At 42.3% G+C, this 20275-nt stretch overlaps 1 protein-coding gene across 3 annotated transcripts in view; it reads right to left on the bottom strand.

The window, feature by feature from the left end:
• LOC124003334 (atlastin-2-like) overlaps positions 1–20275 on the bottom strand; it is a 30195-nt gene that overhangs the window by 2303 nt on the left and 7617 nt on the right. For all 3 annotated transcript variants that reach the window (XM_046311492.1, XM_046311493.1, XM_046311494.1), the window contains exons 2-12: positions 14163–14446; positions 8414–8548; positions 7953–8057; positions 7498–7548; positions 6871–6927; positions 6563–6655; positions 6048–6186; positions 5578–5705; positions 5058–5114; positions 4424–4495; positions 149–580 (exon numbers count right to left, since the gene is read on the bottom strand). In XM_046311492.1, coding sequence (XP_046167448.1) covers positions 149–580; positions 4424–4495; positions 5058–5114; positions 5578–5705; positions 6048–6186; positions 6563–6655; positions 6871–6927; positions 7498–7548; positions 7953–8057; positions 8414–8548; positions 14163–14446 — 1553 coding nt within the window. The remainder of the gene's footprint in view (positions 1–148; positions 581–4423; positions 4496–5057; positions 5115–5577; positions 5706–6047; positions 6187–6562; positions 6656–6870; positions 6928–7497; positions 7549–7952; positions 8058–8413; positions 8549–14162; positions 14447–20275) is intronic.

Here is a 20275-nt window from a genome sequence, read left to right as displayed (position 1 = left end):
AAAGAAAAGAGAAGAGGCATAAGAGGTGGTCAAATAGGAGTGAAAGAGCCTGAGCAAGAGAAACAGAACATGCATAATATTCTGACTGATCAAGAGACGTGCGGCAGTCATTTCTTGCCCCCCCACCCTCCACTCCCGGGTCACCCACCTGCTCCCACAGGGTCTCGGCCACCTGGTCGATGACACTGCCCACCTCGCGGAACTCGCCGGAATACTTCACATAGGCCCAAAGGCAGAGCGCAGCCAGTGCCACGCCCATAATGAGATTACACACCGTGGCCACTGTGTTGATACCCAGGAAGCCCGTGACAAGCGACGCCACGTACATGGCGAACATGACGGCGAAGAGCGTGGCGGGCGTGCGCGCAGCGTAGAAGATGTTCTTGCCATCGTTGTGTTTGATGAAGTTAGTGAAGGCCTCGTCCAGCTCTGCTTCCAGCTGCTCCTGGTAGCACCGGCAGAAGTCCTCGCCGCCCATTTTCTTGACCGAGCGGAAGTGTTTGACCGCCACCTGCAGCAGGTTCGCGTGGCCGCACTCCAGTTGATCGGGGGCCATGTAGGGCTTGTCGCCTCCACACACCTGGGAGAAAGGAGAGGTCGCCATGAGGGACAAACATACTGCAACTCATTTACTTATTGAATATTCAGTGTTTTATAAGCCCATATGGGCTGGGCATCTGACAGATGCAAGACAATTTAATGGCAATTAAATCATACACGCAATTCCAATCACAAGTCAACCCCTAGCCTCTAAGTCTAGACACGTCTCCTTGCCACTCAGATGTGGGATAAATACAATACCGGTCAAGTTTTTGAACACCTACTCACTCATTCAAGGGTTTGTTTATTTTGTATTATTTTCTACATTGTAGAATAATAGTGAAGATATCAAAACTATGAAATAACACATGGAATCATGTAGTAACCAAAAAATAAACAAATCAAAATATGTTTTATATTCTTCAAAGTAGCCACACTTTGCCTTGAGAGCTTTGCACACTCTTGGCATTCTTTCAAACAGCTTCACCTGGAAAACTTTACCAACAGTCTTGAAGGAGTTCCCACATATGCTGAGCACATGTTGGCTGCTTTTCCTTTACTCTGCGGTCCGACTCATCCCAAACCATCTCAATTTGGTTGAGGTCTGGGGATTGTGGAGGCCAGGTCATGTGATGCAGCACTACATCACTCTCCTTCTTGGTAAAATAGCCATTACACGGCCTGGAGGTGTGTTGGGTCATTGTCCTGTTTAAAAAAAAATGATAACCCCACGAAGCACAAACCAGATGGGATGGCGTATCGCTGCAGTAGCCATGCTGGTTAGGTGTTCCTTGAATTCTAAACTAAAATCAGACCGTGTCACCAGCAAAACAACCCCACACAACCTCCATCCTTTAAAGTGGGAAAAACGTATGCAGAAATCATCCGTTCACCCACACCGCGTCTCAAAGACACGGCGGATGGAACCAAAAATCTCCAATTTGGACTCCAGACCAAAGTACAAATTTCCACAAGTCTAATATCCATTGCTCGTGTTTCTTGGCCCAAGCAAGTTTTCTTATTGGTGTCCTTTAGTAGTGGTTTCTATGCAGCAATTCGACCATTGAAGGCCTGATTCACACAGTCTCCTCTGAACAGTTGATGCTGAGATTGGTCTGTTAATTGAACTCTGAAGGATTTATTTGGGGTGCAATTTCTGAGGCTGGTAACTAATTAACTTATTCTCTGCAGCAGAGGTAACTCTGGGTCTTCCTTTCCTGTGACGGTCCTCATGAGAGTCAGTTTCATCATAGCGCTTGATGGTTGTTGCAACTGCACTTGAAGAAACTTTCAAAGTTCTTGACATTTTCTGTATTGATTGACATTCATGTCTTAAAGTAACGGACTGTCATTTCTCTTCGCTTATTTTGTCTGTTCACCAAATGGGGCCATCTTCTGTATATCCTACCTTGTCAGTCAGTTGTGATGTGACTCACTCATTAAGGAAAGGAATTCCAAATGAATTAACCTGTTGAGTGTAGGGGGGGCAGTATTTTGATGAAAAACATACCCAAATGAAACTGCCTATTTCTCAGGCCCAGAATCTAGAATATGCATAGAATCGTCAGATTAGGATAGAAAACACTAAAGTTTCCAAAACTGTCAAAATATTGTCTGTGAGTATAACAGAACTGATATTGCAGGCGAACACGCCGTTTTTCCTGAAAGCTCTGTTCCATTGCCTGCCTTCGCGCCATTTAAAGGGATATCAACCAGATTCCTTTTCCCATGGCTTCCCCATGGTGTGAACTGTCTTTAGACATAGTTTCAGGCTTTTATTTTGAAAAATGAGTGAGAAAGATCACATCGCGTCATTGTATGGCTGGGTGCCAGCAGCGTTTTGCATGCGCAACAGCTTGGAGCAGACATTCTCACTCTCTCCTATTGAAGAAGCTACAGTTCCGGTTGAAATATTATAAAAAATAACCTGAGGATTGATTATAAAAACGTTTGACATGTTTCTACGAACTTTACGGATACTATTTGGAATTTTCATCTGCCCGGTCGTGACCGCGCGAGCCTGTGGATTACTGAACACGCCAACCAAATGGAGGTATTTTGGATATAAAAAGAATCTTTATGGAACAAAAGGAACATTTGTGTAACTGAGAGTCTCATGAGTGCAAACATCCGAAGATCAAAGGTAAGCGATTCATTTTATTGCTTTTCTGACTTCCGTGACCAATATACTTGGCTGCTTCTAATGTTTTGTCTGCTGAGAGAGATGTCCTTACATAAACGGTTGGTATGCTTTCGCCGAAAAGCTTTTTTGAAATCTGACACGCCAGGTGGATGGATTAACAACAAGCTAAGCTGTGTTTTGCTATATTGCACTTGTGATTTCATGAAAATTTTATTTGAATTTGGCGCTCTGCAATTCAGCGGATGTTGACGAAAATGATCCCGGTAACGGGATGGGTGCATCAAAAGGTTAATTGAAAGGCATACCAGGGGACTACCTAATGAAGCTGGTTGAGAGAATGCCAAGAGTGTGCAAAGCTGTCATCAAGGCAAAGGGTGGCTATGTGAAGAATCTCAAATATATTTGGATTTGTTTAACACTTTGGTTACTACGTTATTTCATAGTTTTGTTGTCTTCACTATTATTCTACAATGTAGAAAATCTTTTTTTTTTTTTTTTAAAGCTTGAATGAGTAAGTGTTCTAAAAACTTAGACCGGAAGTGTACACTGAACTAAAATATAAAAAGCAACATGTTGTGTTGGTCCCATGTTTCATGGAGCTGAAATAGAAGAATGTTCCATACAAAGCTTATTTCACTTAATTTCATGCACAAATTAGTTTACATCCCTGTTCGTGAGTATTTCTCCTTTGCTAAAATAATCCATCCACCTGACAGGTGTGGCATATCAAGAAGAGGATTAAACAGCAATAATCATTACACAGTTGCACCTTGTGCTGGGGACAAAAGGCCACTAAAATATGCAGTTTGTCACAACATTTACATTTATATTTAAGTCATTTAGCAGACACTCTTATCCAGAGCGACTTACAAACAGCAACACATACATCTCAAGTTGAGGGAGCGTGCATTTGGCATGCTGAGTGGAGGAATGCCCACCAGAGCTGTTGCCAGTGAATTTCATGGTTATTTCTCTACCATAAGCAGCCTCCAACATTGTTTTAGAGAATTTGGCAGTACGTTCAACCGTCCTCACAACCGCAGACCACGTGTAACCACGCCAGCCCAGGACCTCTACATCCAGCTTCTTCACCTGTGGGAGTCAGACCAGCCACCCGAACAGCTGATGAAACTGAGGAGTATTTCTGTCTGTAATAAAGTATTTTAATGGGGAAAAGCTCATTCTGATTGGCTGGGCCTAGCTCCCCAGTGGGTGGGCCTATGCCCTCGCAGTTCCACCCATGTAAAATCTATAGATTAGGATCTTATGAGTTTATTCATTTTACTGATTACCTTATGAACTGTAACTCAGTAAAATCCTAATTGTTGCATTTCTATTTTTTGGTCAGTATAGATCAATACAGAAGAAACAACGTAAATGTGAACATCAGCACACCAGACTACACAGGAGTGCTATACACGGTACTAAATCAACCAAATCCTTTCAGATCTACAAGGAGCCAGCGCATAGCTAGATGTAGGAGCTAGGAGGACAACTTTGCTGAGAGCAAAAACAGAGCTATTTCCCGAGTTTATTTAGAGCCGTCTAATATAGATTGATGGTTAAATGGACAACAACAAAAACTAAACAAAAAAGCTTTTCGTCTAAATCAATCTAGAGTAAAATGTAGCTAGTAACACACGCCACAACTCATCCGCACAGATGAAAACACCTCGACTGCTTTTATTAGTCAGTCAGATGCTAAATTGGATGCTTAAAACAAAGTAATTGTTCAATTACCTGCTCCATGCCTTTGTTGTAAATGTCTTTTGCTCCTGCAACAGCTGCAAGGTTGTTGGCTTCAGCCGTTGCCTAGGTGACAGCGGGAGAAAGCAGAGGGGAAAACACAGCCGTCCTGAGATTAGGTTCCTTTGGTGCATCAACGTTCTCCTACATTCACATGAAATTCGACTCAATGTTTTAAAGAGCCTATATGGAATACGTGTTGCCTCTGGAGGTATTCTTGAGCCAAACGGGCCCTCTAAATAGACAAATATTGGTCAGAAATGACTTCATAGGACAGAAATGGGCACAACTCCCCACACTCATGAGTAAAAGCATATAGTTTGCTAATCTCTCATTGACTAGGTAACTTAAAATGGTATCAAAAGGCATCGGGATGCAAAGAATGTTCATGGCACAATACATTTGGTCAACTACAAGTGAAAACATGAGAATGTTTCAGGGCTATATTTACAAGAACATTTTGCAACAGAAAACAAGCTTTCTAATTGGATAAATTCAGGTAGTGCCTCCCCGTTTTACCCCCGGTCTTAAACTCGGTCTCAAACTTCTATTCCATTTTGTGCCTACTGAACACAATCCAGTTATTTGTTAGGGGAATTTATCATTGACTATCTGGAGAGTGAACTACCTGTAACATTGACTTGGGATGAGGCAGCTCCTCCCCTTGGTATATTTTCATGTATGCCTGTGCCGAAAAAAATAAACAAGCAACATTTGTTTCAGAAGAAGAAATTAATTGAGGAAAGGTATAGGAGGAAAAAAGGGTAAATAAAAGTTGAGGTATAGAGTAAATAAAATGTTATTGGTAACATACACATATTTAGCAGATGTTATTGAGGGTGTAGTGAAATGCTTGAGTTCCTAGCTCCAACAGTGCAGTAGTATCCAACAATACACACGAATCGCAAAGTAAAAGAATGGAATTAAATATATAACTATTAGAACGAGCAATGTCGGAGTGGCATCGACTAGAATACAGTATCTACATACATACTGTTTTACTCATTTTGTAAGCATTATTAAAGTGACCAGTGATTCCACGTCTATGTCCATAGGGCAGCATCCTCTAAGGGGCAGGGTTGAGTAACTGGCCGGCTAATGATGGCAAGGTATAAGCTCAGAAGGAATGCTTGAAACAATCAACTTACTTTAAAATACTGTACAAGGTCTCGGCACGTCACTTTGGATCCTCCGATTTCTTTCTCCACCAAGTTCTCCGGGGACAACAAGATGGGCACTAGGTTGACGAGCTCAGTCTTGAAATCGTCATCAATATCTAGAGGGGGAGACATGTGGGAAAGGCATTTCTTATTAAAGGTCTGGCCATTTTCCTTTTAAAAACACCACCAGACCTTAAATGCAACTATATAAAGGCAAATGTGTTGTTTTAGAACTTTGAAAAGGTGACCTTCGTATTGTAATAGATGGCATTTATGTAGCACTTTTCCTCTAAGATCCAAAAATACAAGTCTGCAATCTTCCCTAGGCACACCTGGATATCTGAGATGATTGATATAGCATTATGGTAATAGCTTCACCGTACCTTCTGATTGGCTAGGTATACATTTGACCATAGTGATTAGACCCATCCAATCACTTCAGATTGCATACAGCGTACCTGTGAGTCTGCCATCAAAGTTGGGGTTGGTGGCCACCTTGAGGCCGGGGTGGGGCAGGAGGAAGCAGCCAATGTTCGAGAAGCAGGAATGGATGTGCTTCCTGACATTCTGCAGCTCCTCGTGCTGGTTCTGTTTCACCTGCATACAGTGGAGAGACACTTGCTTATTCAAGTAAATGGTTGGACAAACATAGTTCGAATTGGCCTGGTCTCAGATCTGTCTGCGCTAAAAACCCTGACGAAGGCAGCATAGCTGTCAGTGTTGGCATCTATTCCTTCAGAACCCAAGTGTGCAGCCTTGTAGCTAGAATCACCTCTCCATGTGCTGTATAGCCTACTACTGGTCGTTGTCGTGCCAATGACCATAGGAGTTGGCAAGACTGCACAAGCATAGGACACCAGGCTGTTTGAACAGCAGACGCAAAATTAGAACATGTGCAAGTGCTTTAGTTCCTGAAATGTCAGATGTTAAAGCTCTTATTTTCTTAGAATGGAGCGAGTGAAAAAATACGTACTTGTAATCTCTTCTCCAGGAAACTCTTCCCTCCCTCTAAGCCGTAAGAATGCTCGTACGGGTAGCTCCAGTCTCTTATAAGAAACATTAAAGTCTGTTGTGGAAGTCAAGGAATAAACATTAAAACAAGATACTACATGACTATTGATTTTTCACAAAATGTCAAGTAATGGCAGCCATATTGAATAAGACTCTAGAGATGCCCATTAGCTCCATCTCAATTACTTAAAAATATCGTCATTATTATCCGATAAGAAAGGCATTGCATGCCATTCATTCAGGAAAGGCAACAGAGAAATGCGATTATACCTGAAATGGTTTCTCGTAGATTTCTTCCAAGGCCAGCCTCCCGTATTCAGTAAAGAGCTAGGTAGGGGAAAAACAAAACGTCAGGCATAAAGCAGAGTAATACTCCACGTTCTTGTCAAAAAGGACAACAGTCAGTCGATCTATTAATAACAAGGAGCCGTCTTGCAGCGAACTGTTGCCGTCTAATAGGATAGTAATGTTAGTAACACGCTTCATTTCAGAGTCGTCTGTTGAGTAGGTTTTAAAAAAAGAGGCTACATATACACATCCATGTATAAATAACTTTTGCTTCTAGGGGTGCTCGAGTCAAAAGGGGGTACAGTCACATCTCAAGTCAAAATGTGACTTTCACTTAGCATTTCAAACGTCCATATCTTTAACAAGGGAGAAAGCAGCTATATACTTCCGTACAAGCGCTCTAATTGTGACCAATAGTACAATTAAGTACAATAGTTCCAACTGCATGGTTGATCATCAAAGGAGCATCATGTAGACCCCCCCCCCCCCCAGAGGGCTGTGATGACCTCAAAGTAAAGATCCTTTTCAAGTTGTTTGTGGAGTTCAACGTCCAAGGCAGTGTTGAAGATCGGATTGTTCTGGAAGGGGGACTTAAACATGGACACACACCTGGAGATGTTGAAGGTCGTCTTCCTGCACATTCTGAGACAAGTTGTAAACCTAACGGGTGACAAAACATCAACCTGAAGTCTACGTAGATCACATTTTCAATCACTGTTTTGCATGAATTTAAAAGTTGGTACAGGGAGAGGGGAAAGTCTGGTATTCAATCATAGTCTAGAACTAGCACATGACAGTATAACTTCAACTGTTTATTGAGCATGCAATAACATGCACCAAGTCTCGGGGAAAAAAGCCCATTTTTCAATCCAGATACTTACTGGCGAAAAGGGGGATAGGTAGAGTGGCATTCCTCATCCAAACAGCCTACAATCACCCAGTTCCCTACTGTTTGTTCAATACTGGCAATTAAACATACACACATTGTAGATCTCCCATACTTCTTTGAGCAGTGAACACCTTAATATAAAGGGTACACAATACTGTGAGGGGGAACGTCATACCTGTACAGAGCTGGTCATGGTGCTCAACGCAAACAGCGTCGCACAATCTTTGATGGTCGATTGGCTGTCGAAAGCCCCCTGTGTGTCGATTAGAAGAACGGCAACCTGCAGGGAAAGGATAAATCAGTGAAGAAGTCTCATTCTTTACCAAATCAAGGGGTATTAAATCAGTTGAATTAACCAATGGACAACTGGAAATCTTAAATCGTGTCTTTTAAAGGGACATTGCACTCCAAAATCAAAGTTCGTAAATCTGTTTTGGAAATCCAGCTATATGCCGCAATCCAAAATGAATCGAGACAACAAACGGCATAACATTTTACTGGTGGTGTTTGATATGGACTCATCTTGATTGTTTTAGCGGTCTGAAAATATCAAACAAACTTTGATTTTGGAGTGCAAAGTCTTAACAATTCAAACCTTAAGTTGGGAGAAAACATGAAAAGAGACTTTGTATTTACCTTGCTCCCGTCTGGCTTGTCCACCACAAACACCTCGCTCCAGGCCAGGATGCCCGTGGTCTCCCTCTCGCAGCCCCCCCGCCAGGTGAAGCCCGTCAGTGGCTCCTCGTGCCCACCCAGCCAGGAGCAAGATGTCTGAAGAGGAAGAGGACACATCAAAGCAGGAGATCGACAATCATATGAGCCATGTAGCTACAGTACCACGACTCTCGTTGGCTGAAACAGTCCTCACAGGCCCTGCCCAGAAACAACCTCTAACCATTTCACAGAGACAATTAATGTAAACCTGAACAGTATAAGCGAGCAATATGGTCAAGGCCCTACCAAGCCTATTAGAGGGCAAGAAATACTACAGTACCTGCTTAGACCCATCAGATGTATTCCAGATATCCTTGACGTGTCTAGAAGATAGATATTTTTTCTCTGGACCCTACTCTCATATTGAACAACCCTAACCCAGGCCCTCCTGTTTGTTAGCATACCCGAGTGGCATATTAATGGCAATCCCTGCTCAAACCTTAAGGGCCACACACACAAAAGCAGCCTTTATGCCTGGAATAAAGTTCTTGCAAAAGCGAGCCACAGTCCCAAGCATTGTGCTGCCCAAAAATCTGCTTTAAGCACAGCTCAAATGGATTACAGTCCCCCCCCTAAACAAGTTATGAACAGCAAACAGGTTTAGCAAGTTGTGGCAGAAATCCTGATAAGTTTACTCCCTAAGCATCCAATGAATGGAGTGAATTAATTCCTCACAGCTCTTAGTTTCACTAATTGAAAAATTTGATAAGCATTTCTGGTTGGTTGTGTGATTTCATCTAATGAGCTGTTTGAAGTTCATGTAAAAATGTTCTAGCAGGGCCAATAGTGTACTGAATTGCAAAGGACATGTTAGTAGATGTCCCAAAGTACCGCCAGGTAGCCCAAGGCACCGCCAGGTAGCCCAACAGGCAATATTTTCAATAAGTGATACTGGATCATTTCACAGCGCATCTGCAGAAAATAGCTCTTCAATGCGGCGAAACACCACAGGTCATAAAGCACTCAGACTCACAAAGTTCACCAGACATGTGACATGAGCTGTGCTCCCGTTCTCACGAGGGTTTGACAATTGGTTCTCTCCGGTCGGGGCAAGTAGGCCAGAAGTCTACTGGTCAAGTGAATTTCTACTTGGAAATCTACTGGCGTCTATCTACAAAAGCATGAGTTTACTATCAACAAAAAACAGGAGAGAGTTCATGTTGAACCCTGCCTCATATTCTAGTATGTTCCAGACTGGCAGGTTGAGGGCCACTGTGTTTGCATTCTAACCTGTGTATTTCCATACCTGGTGGGTCAGAGCAGGTGTGTGGTCAGTATAGGCTGCACACAAACACGCAATGTGGCCACTTAATGTGTTGTGAAAAGTGTTTTAAATTCTTATTTGCCTTAACTTCTTGAGGGCTGGGGGCAGTATTCGGAAATTTGGATGACTGACATACCTAAAGTAAACTGCCTGTTACTCAGGCCCAGAAGCAGTCTGCGATTATAACAGAACTGATATGGCAGGCGAAAACCCAAGGAGAATCCATCCGGAAATCTTTTTGTATTTTTTTTCTTTTAGGTGTCTGCCCATTCAAATCCTTGTTATTGGGAGAATCAGATTGCAGTTCCTAGGGCTACTACTAGATGTCAGTCTTTAGAAAGATTTCCAGGCTGTTTAAAAAAAAAAAAGAGCTAGAATGTTGTTAGTCTAGGTGGCTCCCATTTTGACTGTAGTTTTGTGTCGCGCGTGGATGAGAGCGCGCACTTCATTATTTATCTCCGGTAAATTAACATAACATTTAAGACAGAATTGTATTTTTATTTACATATTAGGGTACCGGAGGATTGATCAGAAACGTTGTTAGACTTGTTTGGACAAAGTTTATTGGTAACTTTTGGGATTCCATTGTACTGAATCAAGTGCGCCAACTAAACAGACTTTTGTTTTTATATAAAGAAGGACTTTATCGAACAAAACAACCATTTGATGTGTAGCTGGGACCCTTGGGATTGCAAACAGAGGAAGATCTTCAAAGGTAAGTGATTTTAAATCGCTATTTCTGACGCCTCTGCTTGTTTGGAAAATGTTTAATGCTTTTGTACGTGGGGGGCTGTTGGCAGATAACCGCATGGTATGCTAGAGGCAGATGCTTCTTTTCAGAGGAGGAAATGTAGAGAGGAGGGAGTGAAAATGGTCCGCAGGGAGGCGGTTTGCCGTAAGGCCTTTTTGAAAACTGACAAATCAGCGGGATTAACAAGAAATTAAGCTTTTAAACGATGTAAGACACTTGTATTTTTATGAATGTTTAATATTTCGATTTTGTATTTTGAATTTAGTGCACTCCCGATTTCACCAGATGTTGTCGAATTTGATCCCGGATAGGGGGCAGTATTTTCACATCCAGATGAAAAGCGTACCCAAGGTAAACTGCCTGCTACTCAGGCCCAAAAGCTAGGATATGCATAGAATTGGTAGTATTGGATAGAAAACACTGACGTTTCTAGAACTGTTAGAGTAATGTCTGTGAGTATAACAGAACTGGTTGTAGAGCACAATCCAGCCAGGGAAAAAAATTGAGGTCACTGTTTTCCAATGTTTTTCTATGAGAGACCTGATTTATTAGGGCCCAGACTGCAGTTCCTATGGCTTCCACTAGATGTCAACAGTCTAGAAATTGTTCTATGTTTCTCTTTTGAGAAATGAAGTAATCACTCTAAGACTACACACTCTAAACCTAAACAACACAATTATCTTGGATACCGATGATACGAAGACAGCAAAGACAGCTATGTAGGTAGCTAACACTAAATAAAAGTTTCTCAGTGCAGCTAATCAGTCGTTCTAGCTGGGACTACGTTGAAATATTTAAATTACGTTTCTACAAAGACGGCTAGGGACCGGTCCAACCGGAACGTTGAAAAAACAGGTTTTTAGAAATCTGTTAAACGGGATTTCCACACTAAGAGGTTAATGTTGCTGGTCTCCAGGAAGAGTAGCTGGAATCCTTAATAAGGACTAATTCTACAACTTATCCTACATGTAACGATGTATGCCTATGTACATATACTACATAAGCCTGTGTGTATCCTCTCCTGATTCTAGGTCACATGTATAACAGTCCTGGTTATACATATAGGCTGGTGTGTTGAGAGAAATTACATATTTACCTGATTTGTTTGATATTAATAGTTCGCAATTAATACTTAAATAAGAAATCATTTCTATCCTGTTAGTGTCTGTTTTTTAAACATTTTTATTTTACCCCCTTTTAGCCCCAATTTCTTGGTATCCAATTGTTAGTAGTTACTGTCTTGTCTCGTCGCTACAACTCCCTAACGGGCATGGGAGAGACGAAGGTCGAAAGCCTTGCGTCCTTCGAAACACAACCCAACCAAGCCACACTGCTTCTTAACTTCTTAAGCCTACCCCTGTTTACTGCCCCTTCTGGAGGAATTGGGTACCCATATAAAACAGGATAAATTTGTCAAAAGTTGCTAATATATGCATATAAAAAATATTATTGAATAGAAAACTCTAAAGCTTCTAAAACCGTTTAAATTTTGTCTCTATGTAAAGCAGAAGTCTCAGGGCATGCATTCTCCCAAAGTCTCTCTTGTCATGGAAAAAGTTGGCCCAACTTTGACGTCATCGTATACGCCTTCCCAAACAACTACCGCTCTGGGAACAGTCTGTACGTGTTCAGCGCGAAGCCTGCTTTCAATGGGGCTTCTCATTGTGAGAATCGCGCGCTCACGAGACGTTGAGCGTGCCAAAAGGTCTCGGTCACGCGAAAAAAAAGTGTACGATTATGCGCGCTCTGCTCCGGTGAAGTCTTTTCTTCAGGATCGATTAAAAGACGTGTGTTTCACTTTGTCCTCACAATTGCTGTACACCTTTATAACATGTTAAAGCTTAATTATGAACATAGTTTGACAAGTTTACTCGACATATAATATATATTTTAGACGTTTTGGTGCGCATCCACTTGAATTTTGCCTACATTTCGACCGAAATGTGGCTATTTTGAGAACCGAAAGACGCAGACTTAAACTAAACGCTGTTTTGGTAAGTATAATCCCTTCCAGGTCTTTTGATGGAAGAACAGCAAAGGTAAGGGAATATTTATGTGTTAATTTTGGGTTTCTGTCGACTCCAAGATAGAGGCATAATGATACCTTTGGAGCGCCGCCTCCTAGTATAGCCTAATGAACGAAACCTGTAACATTAAAAATAAATGTAACACTTCTTCTAAATGCAATCGCTGTATCTTCCTATACATATGTAAAACATGCATATTTAGTCAAAGTTTATGATGTGTATTCCTTGTTAGCTGAGCTATTTATATAATAATAATAATTATCATTTGCCAAAGGACTTACAGTCTATTTCATTTCTCCTGACATTTTAGACATTTTAGTAGCATTTTTTGAACGATGCGTCATTGTAAACAGAGATTTATGGATATATATTGCAGATTTTAAAAAAAATGAATGTACTGTGTAACATTGTATATTACTGTCATCTGATGAAGATTTCAAAAGGTTAGTGAATTTTTTTATTTTTTATCCTGCGTTTGTTGATGTCATATTTTTTCCTACTTGGCTATCCTAATGAGCTATGTCTGCGGTGGTGGTTTGACATAAATATGTGCTATGTTTTCGCCGTAAAACATTTTAGAAATCTGACTTGTTGCCTGGATTCACAACGAGTGTAGCTTTAATTCAATACCCTGCATGTGTATTTTAATGAACATTTGAGTTTTAACTAATACTATTAGCATTTAGCGTAGCGCATTTGCATTTCCAGAGCTCTAGATGGGACGCCTGCGTGCCAGGTAGGAGCAAGAGGTTAACACAGCGCGCATCCAACCCGGAAGCCAGCCGCAACAATGTGTCGGGAGGAAACACCGTGCACCTGGCGACCTGGTTAGCATGCACTGCGCCCAGCCCGCCACAGGAGGTGCTAGTGCGCGATGAGACAAGGATATCCCTACCAGCCAAACCCTCCCTAACCCGGACGATGCTAGGCCAATTGTGCGTCGCCCCACGGACCCCCCCGGTCGCAGCCGGCTATTATTGCAATAATTAATCCATATTAAATATAGATGATTGAAGAAATGACACTCGATTAGAATATTCCACCACAGTGTATGACAAGCTTTCATCTGACACCTTGTTGTACACAAGGTGTCAATTTCACCAGTCACGTTGGCGTGGCGGGTGGTCAGGGCTCCAGTGCGAGCGCTGGCACAGGCATAAAAGAAGGTCTAATTTACTTGAAACGAAAGTCTACTGAAGTGAGACTTTGTCCGTGTGTTTCTTGGCTATTTACATTATTAGGTAGGTTGTTTTTCAAATGTTTGAATTTCAACTGCTAGGGAAGAGAAGACAACAGCTACTAGTCAGACTCAATCTCACAGGCAGAAAGTCACATTACCAAGGTAACCTGTGAACATTTGTCTCATCTGATATTTTTGGTTTTAAAAAAAACGCAGGGTCACAAACATATGAAATATACCACATTACTTCTTACTAGTGATACATATGTTTTAGTAACATTACAAAGCACGCGCAGCCATTTTAATGGGTTGTGTCATTTCAAAGAAAAAAATATTTTGGCTGGTAGATTTACCTGCCACAGTGACTGGTGGACCAAAAAGATAATTTTAGGCCCTGATTTTAGGCCCCTCATGTAGCCTGTACAAGGAAAGCCTGTGTATAACCTCACCTGGTTGTACATGAAGCGCAGCATGAAGTCCAGCAGGAAGGACTTGCCCTTGCGGAAGGCACCGGCCACCGACACCACCACCACGTTGAGGTCGCGCACATGCTCCTGCAGCAGGATGCGCTCCAGCGCCGCCTCGTCGAGCTCAAAGGCGTGGTCGTCCTCGTGAGCCACAACGATCTGGACCGGCCTGGCCGACAAGGCCTCTTCCTCATCTTCCTCCGACAACAGGACCTCCTCTTCCTCAGGGCTCATCTTATGAGGCACACCCTCCACCCCATGCTCACCTGGTAGAGATGTGTAGAATCGTTAAAGGATCCTCAATTGATAGAGAATGTCCATCCTCAAATCAGAGTTTGCTAAACATTTTCAAACCTGAAAGTGGTTACTGGTTAGATAAAGTGGATATTGCACACAGATACCTGCATGTGCCTACTAGTTCACCGACAATATAAATTCAACTGTGTTACTTTAACTTCATTTTCAGGGCATATTAATCCATTACGCCATCTTTTTCCATTCAACAATGTTAAAATAATATGTAGCCATGTTAAACCTAAATCTTGGATTACTGGAACTAGGCCAAATCTTGGAACTATAGTATCCTTTAAAACAAAGGTACAGTGGTTCCTCCTTTAAGTTGCTTTATACTGCGGCACAACTTGCGGGCTGCTGCAGCATGTTATCTATTTGTCAGCCATTTTTTCTGTGAATGCATGTCATTGCTAGTTTGACCACCAGAGGGCATCTTTGAGAAGCATTTGATAGTCTTCCATATTGGCATTACCAGAGAATTTAAAACCTTTTGTAATCACGTCGTATATGGGATTGATTTGAATAAATTTGGCTTAACATTATGGTGTTTCTAGTCAAAGAAAAACGAAACCATCAGGGTTTCCGTTAGGATGGGAATGGAAAATATGGCGCTGTACAACAGGACGGAGGAGTAGGCTGCCCTTGTAAATAAGAATTTGTTAACAGACTTGCCTAGCTAAATAAAAAAGGTAACACTAAGAACATAACATTTCTGCACCCTCATTTTCTAATTCTTGTCTAAACAATACCCAAAACAGAGATTAAGTGAGCAGGCACAACTGGCGAACTAGTGTAGCCGATGTGAAATGGCTAGCTAGTTAGGAGTGGTGCACGCTAGTGGCGTGTCAATCGGTGACGTCACTTGCTCTGAAACCTTGTAGTGGTTCCCCTTGCTCTGCAAAGGCCGTGGCTTTTGTGGAGCGATGGGTAACGATGCTTCGAGGGTGACTGCTGAAGTGTGCAGAGCTTCCCTGGTTCGCACCCAGGTCGGGGTGAGGGGACGGACGTAAAGTTTATACTGTCACACTAGCATCAGCTTATAATTTTACACCATAATGATTTATTTAAACTCCATCTCATTCCTCACCCTTTTCAACATGAGTGAGTCAATTATTCATCTGACAAACAAAGAACTTTGTGTCCTGCAAGCCCAGGCAAGGATCAAAGCTGGCGAGACATTCAATAGAGTCATCGTCACAGACGAATCAACCGTGGCTTTTGATTAGTTTGATCAAAATTGCCACAGAAAAAAGATAGATTAACGAAAGCATAAAGACGTTTAAGAAATGTTTTGAGTTAGAAATGTAACCCTTTAGAGTACTTTGAATACATTTCAAATTTAGGGATTTTCACAACAGCAGCCGGGCTATAAAAAGTCTATTGTTCTGATAATAGGAAACATTTGCATGATGGGCTACATTATTGTAACCACAATGTCACAATTTGTATGTACCTTTCCAATTACGTTTAGAGTTTGTGATTTACAAATGTGCACTTTCATTAATTAGTTACATTGTTTTAGTTCGAACGAGCAGATTCTTTAAATAGTTTTTATGTAGGATGCTACATTTGACCAGTTGCAATTGTAAGTTGGCCAAATAAAAACAAATCCTACTTCTATGAGGCTGTTAACTGTCTGTGATAGGCTGAGACTTAACTTATTTTATATAGGTCTAGGCTCCGAGGAAATAGACTCCAATTAAGCCCTTTTGTTGCTTGTAAAGTCAAATTAAAATGAAGATTGTTGAAATGAATTGCTCGACTGGTGTAGGATCTCCATCTGTTGGTGTGCAACACTTGCATAACAAGTTAGATAGGTTTTAAGCACCAGGCACTGTTCTTCACTTATTGATTGCCGCAGGCAGTTTATTTTTTATTTTGAACCTTTATTTAACTAGGCAAGTCAGGTAAGAACAAATTCTTATTTACGATGATGGCTTACCGTGGCCAAACCCGGAAGACACTGGGCCAATTATTCACCGCCCTATGGCACTCCCAATCACGGACGGATGTGATACAGCCTGAATTCAAACCAAGGACTGTGATAAAGCCTCTTGCATCGAGATGCAGTGCCTTAGATGGCTGCGCCACTCGGGAGCAATAACTAAAATTTAAAAACCCAGTAAAAAAAAAAACGTCCCCTTTTCAGGACCCTGTCTTTCAAAGATAATTTGTAAAAATCCAAAAAACTTCACAGATCTTCTTTGTAAAGGGTTTAAACACAGTTTCCAATGCTTGTTCAATGAACCATAAACAATTAATGAACATGCACCTGTGGAACAGTTGTTAAGATAAACAGCTTACAGACGGTAGGCAATTAAGGTCACAGTTATGAAAACTTAAGACACAAAAGAGGCCTTTCTACTGACTCTGAAAAGGAAGCATGAGGACTACAGATGTGGCCAGGGCAATAAATTGCCATGTCTGTACTGTGAGACACCTAAGACAGAGCTACATGGAGACAGGTCGGACAGCTGATCGTCCTCGCAGTGGCAGACCACGTGTAACACCTGCACAGGATCGATACACCCGAATATCACACCTGCCTGGGATACACCAGGAATGCACAATCCTTTCATCAGGGCGCAGACTGTCCGCAACAGGCTGAGAGAGACTGGACTGAGGGCTTGTAGGCCTGTTCTAAAGGCAGGTCCTCACCATCGCTGGACCAGACAGGACTGGCAAAAAGTGTTCTCCACTGATGAGTTGTGGATTTCTCTCATCAGGGGTGATGGTCAGATTCGCGTTCATCGTCGAAGGAATGAGCGTTACACTGAGGCCTGTCCTCTGGAGCGGGATCGATTTGGAGGTGGAGGGTCCCTCATGGTCTGGGGCGGTGTGCCACAGCATCATCGGACTGAGCTTGTTGTCATTGCAGGCAATCAACGCTGTGCATTACAGGGAAGACATCCTCCTCCCTCATGTGGTACCCTTCCTGCAGGCTCATCCTACATGACCCTCCAACATGACAATGCTACCAGCCATACTGCTCGTTCTGTGCGTGATTTCCTGCAAGACAGCAAGTCTGGGACCGGTTGGGTCGGAGGGTGAGGGCTAGGGCCATTCCCCCCAGAAATGTCCGGGAACTTGTAGGTGCCTTGGTGGAAGAGTGGGGTAACATCTCACAGCAAATAAATGCAGCTGACAGTGAGAGGACGTTTGTGTTTTTGCTGAGTGTACACACACACTTTTCCCCAGAACATTAACTGTGTGTAGGTAGATGTGGAAAGATTGATACAACTTATTTGTTGCAAGTTGGGGGGGTTTCACACCTGGCTTGGCTATTAGACAATTTTTTAGTAAAGGTTGAATAGTGTTTACTGCGCCTGGGATATCAATGATTACACATTGTAATTATGCAATATACTGTTCAGCTAATGGCCCTTCCTGCTATGCTTGTGAAAAACAAATATAATTTTTTTGCAACAATCGGCCCCAACATCAATTAGTACATTTGGGCACAGTTGATAGCATACTGGGCTTCGGGCTAGAATGTTGAGGGTTCGAAACCTGATCCCTGCCTATTTCATTACATTATGTCATCTCAGGGCAAATATCCTGGATTGTTACTCCCATCTCATTCATCGTCCTCTTCCATGTGTCATTCTTCGCCTGAGTGGCTTGTTTGTGGGCGTGCTGGCAGGATGTACTGTTTTTTATTCTGTATATATGAATTACAAATCAGCCTTTTCTTAAATCATGTTTCTAGTCTATTGCATAGTTACAATGTGTAATCATTGATGTCCCAGGCGCAGTAAACACTGTTGAAGTGTATAATTGTAATACATACATGCAGACACAGCATCATTCAAAGAACGGAGTTTGATACTCCCGGTATTAAATTTGCTTCCTCCGTAATGTTTTGTCAGCCATCTTTGCTTAAGAAAGTCACCATGGAAGGGTGGCTCGCATCAAATTTGTCATTGGAACCACTCAATATGATTGGATATATAAAAACCTTGGGACCCAAAAGCATAATGAGTACTCCAACTCCCCCTTGTGGTGGTCTGGAGCAATGAAGCAGTGATGCTGGGTACCGTGGTGTGAGCTCGCAACTTTTAAAAGAAGGAACCCCTGTACTCTGCAGTGAACCCGATCAAGATGCCCGGATGTCAAAGGGGTTGGTGTCTGTCTGCTTCCGGGTTTCTCTACGGTGTGGTTTAGACAGGTAGTCTATGGTCTGAGAGATAGTCTATGCCAACTCCGATCACACCAGTAAGGTTCTTGAAAGAGATGAAAATAATTTAATTTGTGGGAGCCTTCTCTTTAAAACACCAGAAACAGCAGACTGCAGTCATAAAAATAATGGGTCCCAGTCATAAGTCACAAGTTTTGATGTCAAAAGTTCTTGAATTCAGATATGTCAACATGCCAAATCAACAACATTCAAGTCAAATGATACAAGAGCAGTAATCATGAGGCCTAAATGACTATCTATTCATGATTCATCTGATGGATGCAATTCAATGAAGTTGAACTACAATATATGCTGATGTTCTCCGAATAGTTGAGCTGCTCTTTGGGTGAAACAGAGCTGAAAGAATACTGTCTGTACAACACACTCACTGAAACAGGAAACAAAAAACAAAGTGGCCGGAACTGGGTTGACAAGTTTGCGAATGGGTAACAAACAAACAGTTAAAACACACACACACACCTAGCAGGCAGACTGTGCAGCCCTGCCAGCGGGACGTCAACTCGGCCTCCCCAGCCCAATTGTTTCATTAATAAAGTCTGTGGGCTCTGGTTCGGTTCCCCCTGTCCTTTCAAGGACAGTTAGCCCATTTGAGGGGGGGGGCATAATGAGGGGCACACGCAGCCACCCTCATCACATTACAGTAGATGACACTGCAGTAATCGCCAGCCAGTCAGGGAGAACGCAAGACAAGTAAAGCCCCCGTCGTTTCAATAGGATAAGCACAACATGAGTGCGACATTTAAGGGGGTTTAAAGGCAAAGCAACCAGTCATGTGCTAATTGCTATGCTAATTGAACAACTTGATAGACACCTACACAACAAGCAACTGTTCATCATATCCATGGCCTTGACTGACCATGACCGGACCCATTGTATATACTTAATATGGGCAATAAGGGTGCTTGACTGGGCACCTCAATGGTCACCTATTAGGCTTAAAATAAATACTAGTCTCAGACCAGGTCAATCAAAACGCATAAGTCTCAGACCAGAGCACAGCAGGACAACTCCGACAAACCTAAACTTGGACTAAAAAGCACATTCAATGGAGAATCCTGCGGCCGGAAAATGTCTGTAGAGGCATAGGCCGACACCTAGCGCAGCACCAGAATGGGCATACACAGCCGTGGAGGGTTCAAAGTGTGCACAGGCCTTTGTTCGTGACCAGCACTAGGTAAACGCACCTGGAGTCGCATTGTTACAACTGGAATGGAACAGAAGCCAGCACACACGGCAGCCCTCCCGGAAACCTAATCTAGAGTAACGGCCAGAGGATGACCAATCAGAATGTCTCCATCTGGCTAGGCTGCATTCCAAACTTGAAAGCCTACTCACTAGCCTCTGTCGCAGTCTACTCCACCTTCAGAGATCTGAATGTTATTTGAACATACATCATATCGTTTTGATAATATTGCAGTATTATTTTTTGCACTAGTTGGCTGTATCTTCGCCAAAACTCCAGTATACTTCCTTGATAGCTTATTGCCATCTTTTTAAATAGAGAACCAATTGGTTTCATACACTTATTTCCATGACTGATTTTCTCATGGTTCCCTAGTCCCTCTGCAGCAGACATATCGTGATCAATAGCCTGTTTAGTAAG

Source organism: Oncorhynchus gorbuscha, linkage group LG18 (assembly GCF_021184085.1).
Source record: "Oncorhynchus gorbuscha isolate QuinsamMale2020 ecotype Even-year linkage group LG18, OgorEven_v1.0, whole genome shotgun sequence".
Taxonomy (NCBI): Eukaryota; Metazoa; Chordata; class Actinopteri; order Salmoniformes; family Salmonidae; genus Oncorhynchus; species Oncorhynchus gorbuscha.
The sequence above is the reverse complement of the archived record's forward strand: the minus strand, read 5'-3'. Positions and strand labels throughout refer to the sequence as shown.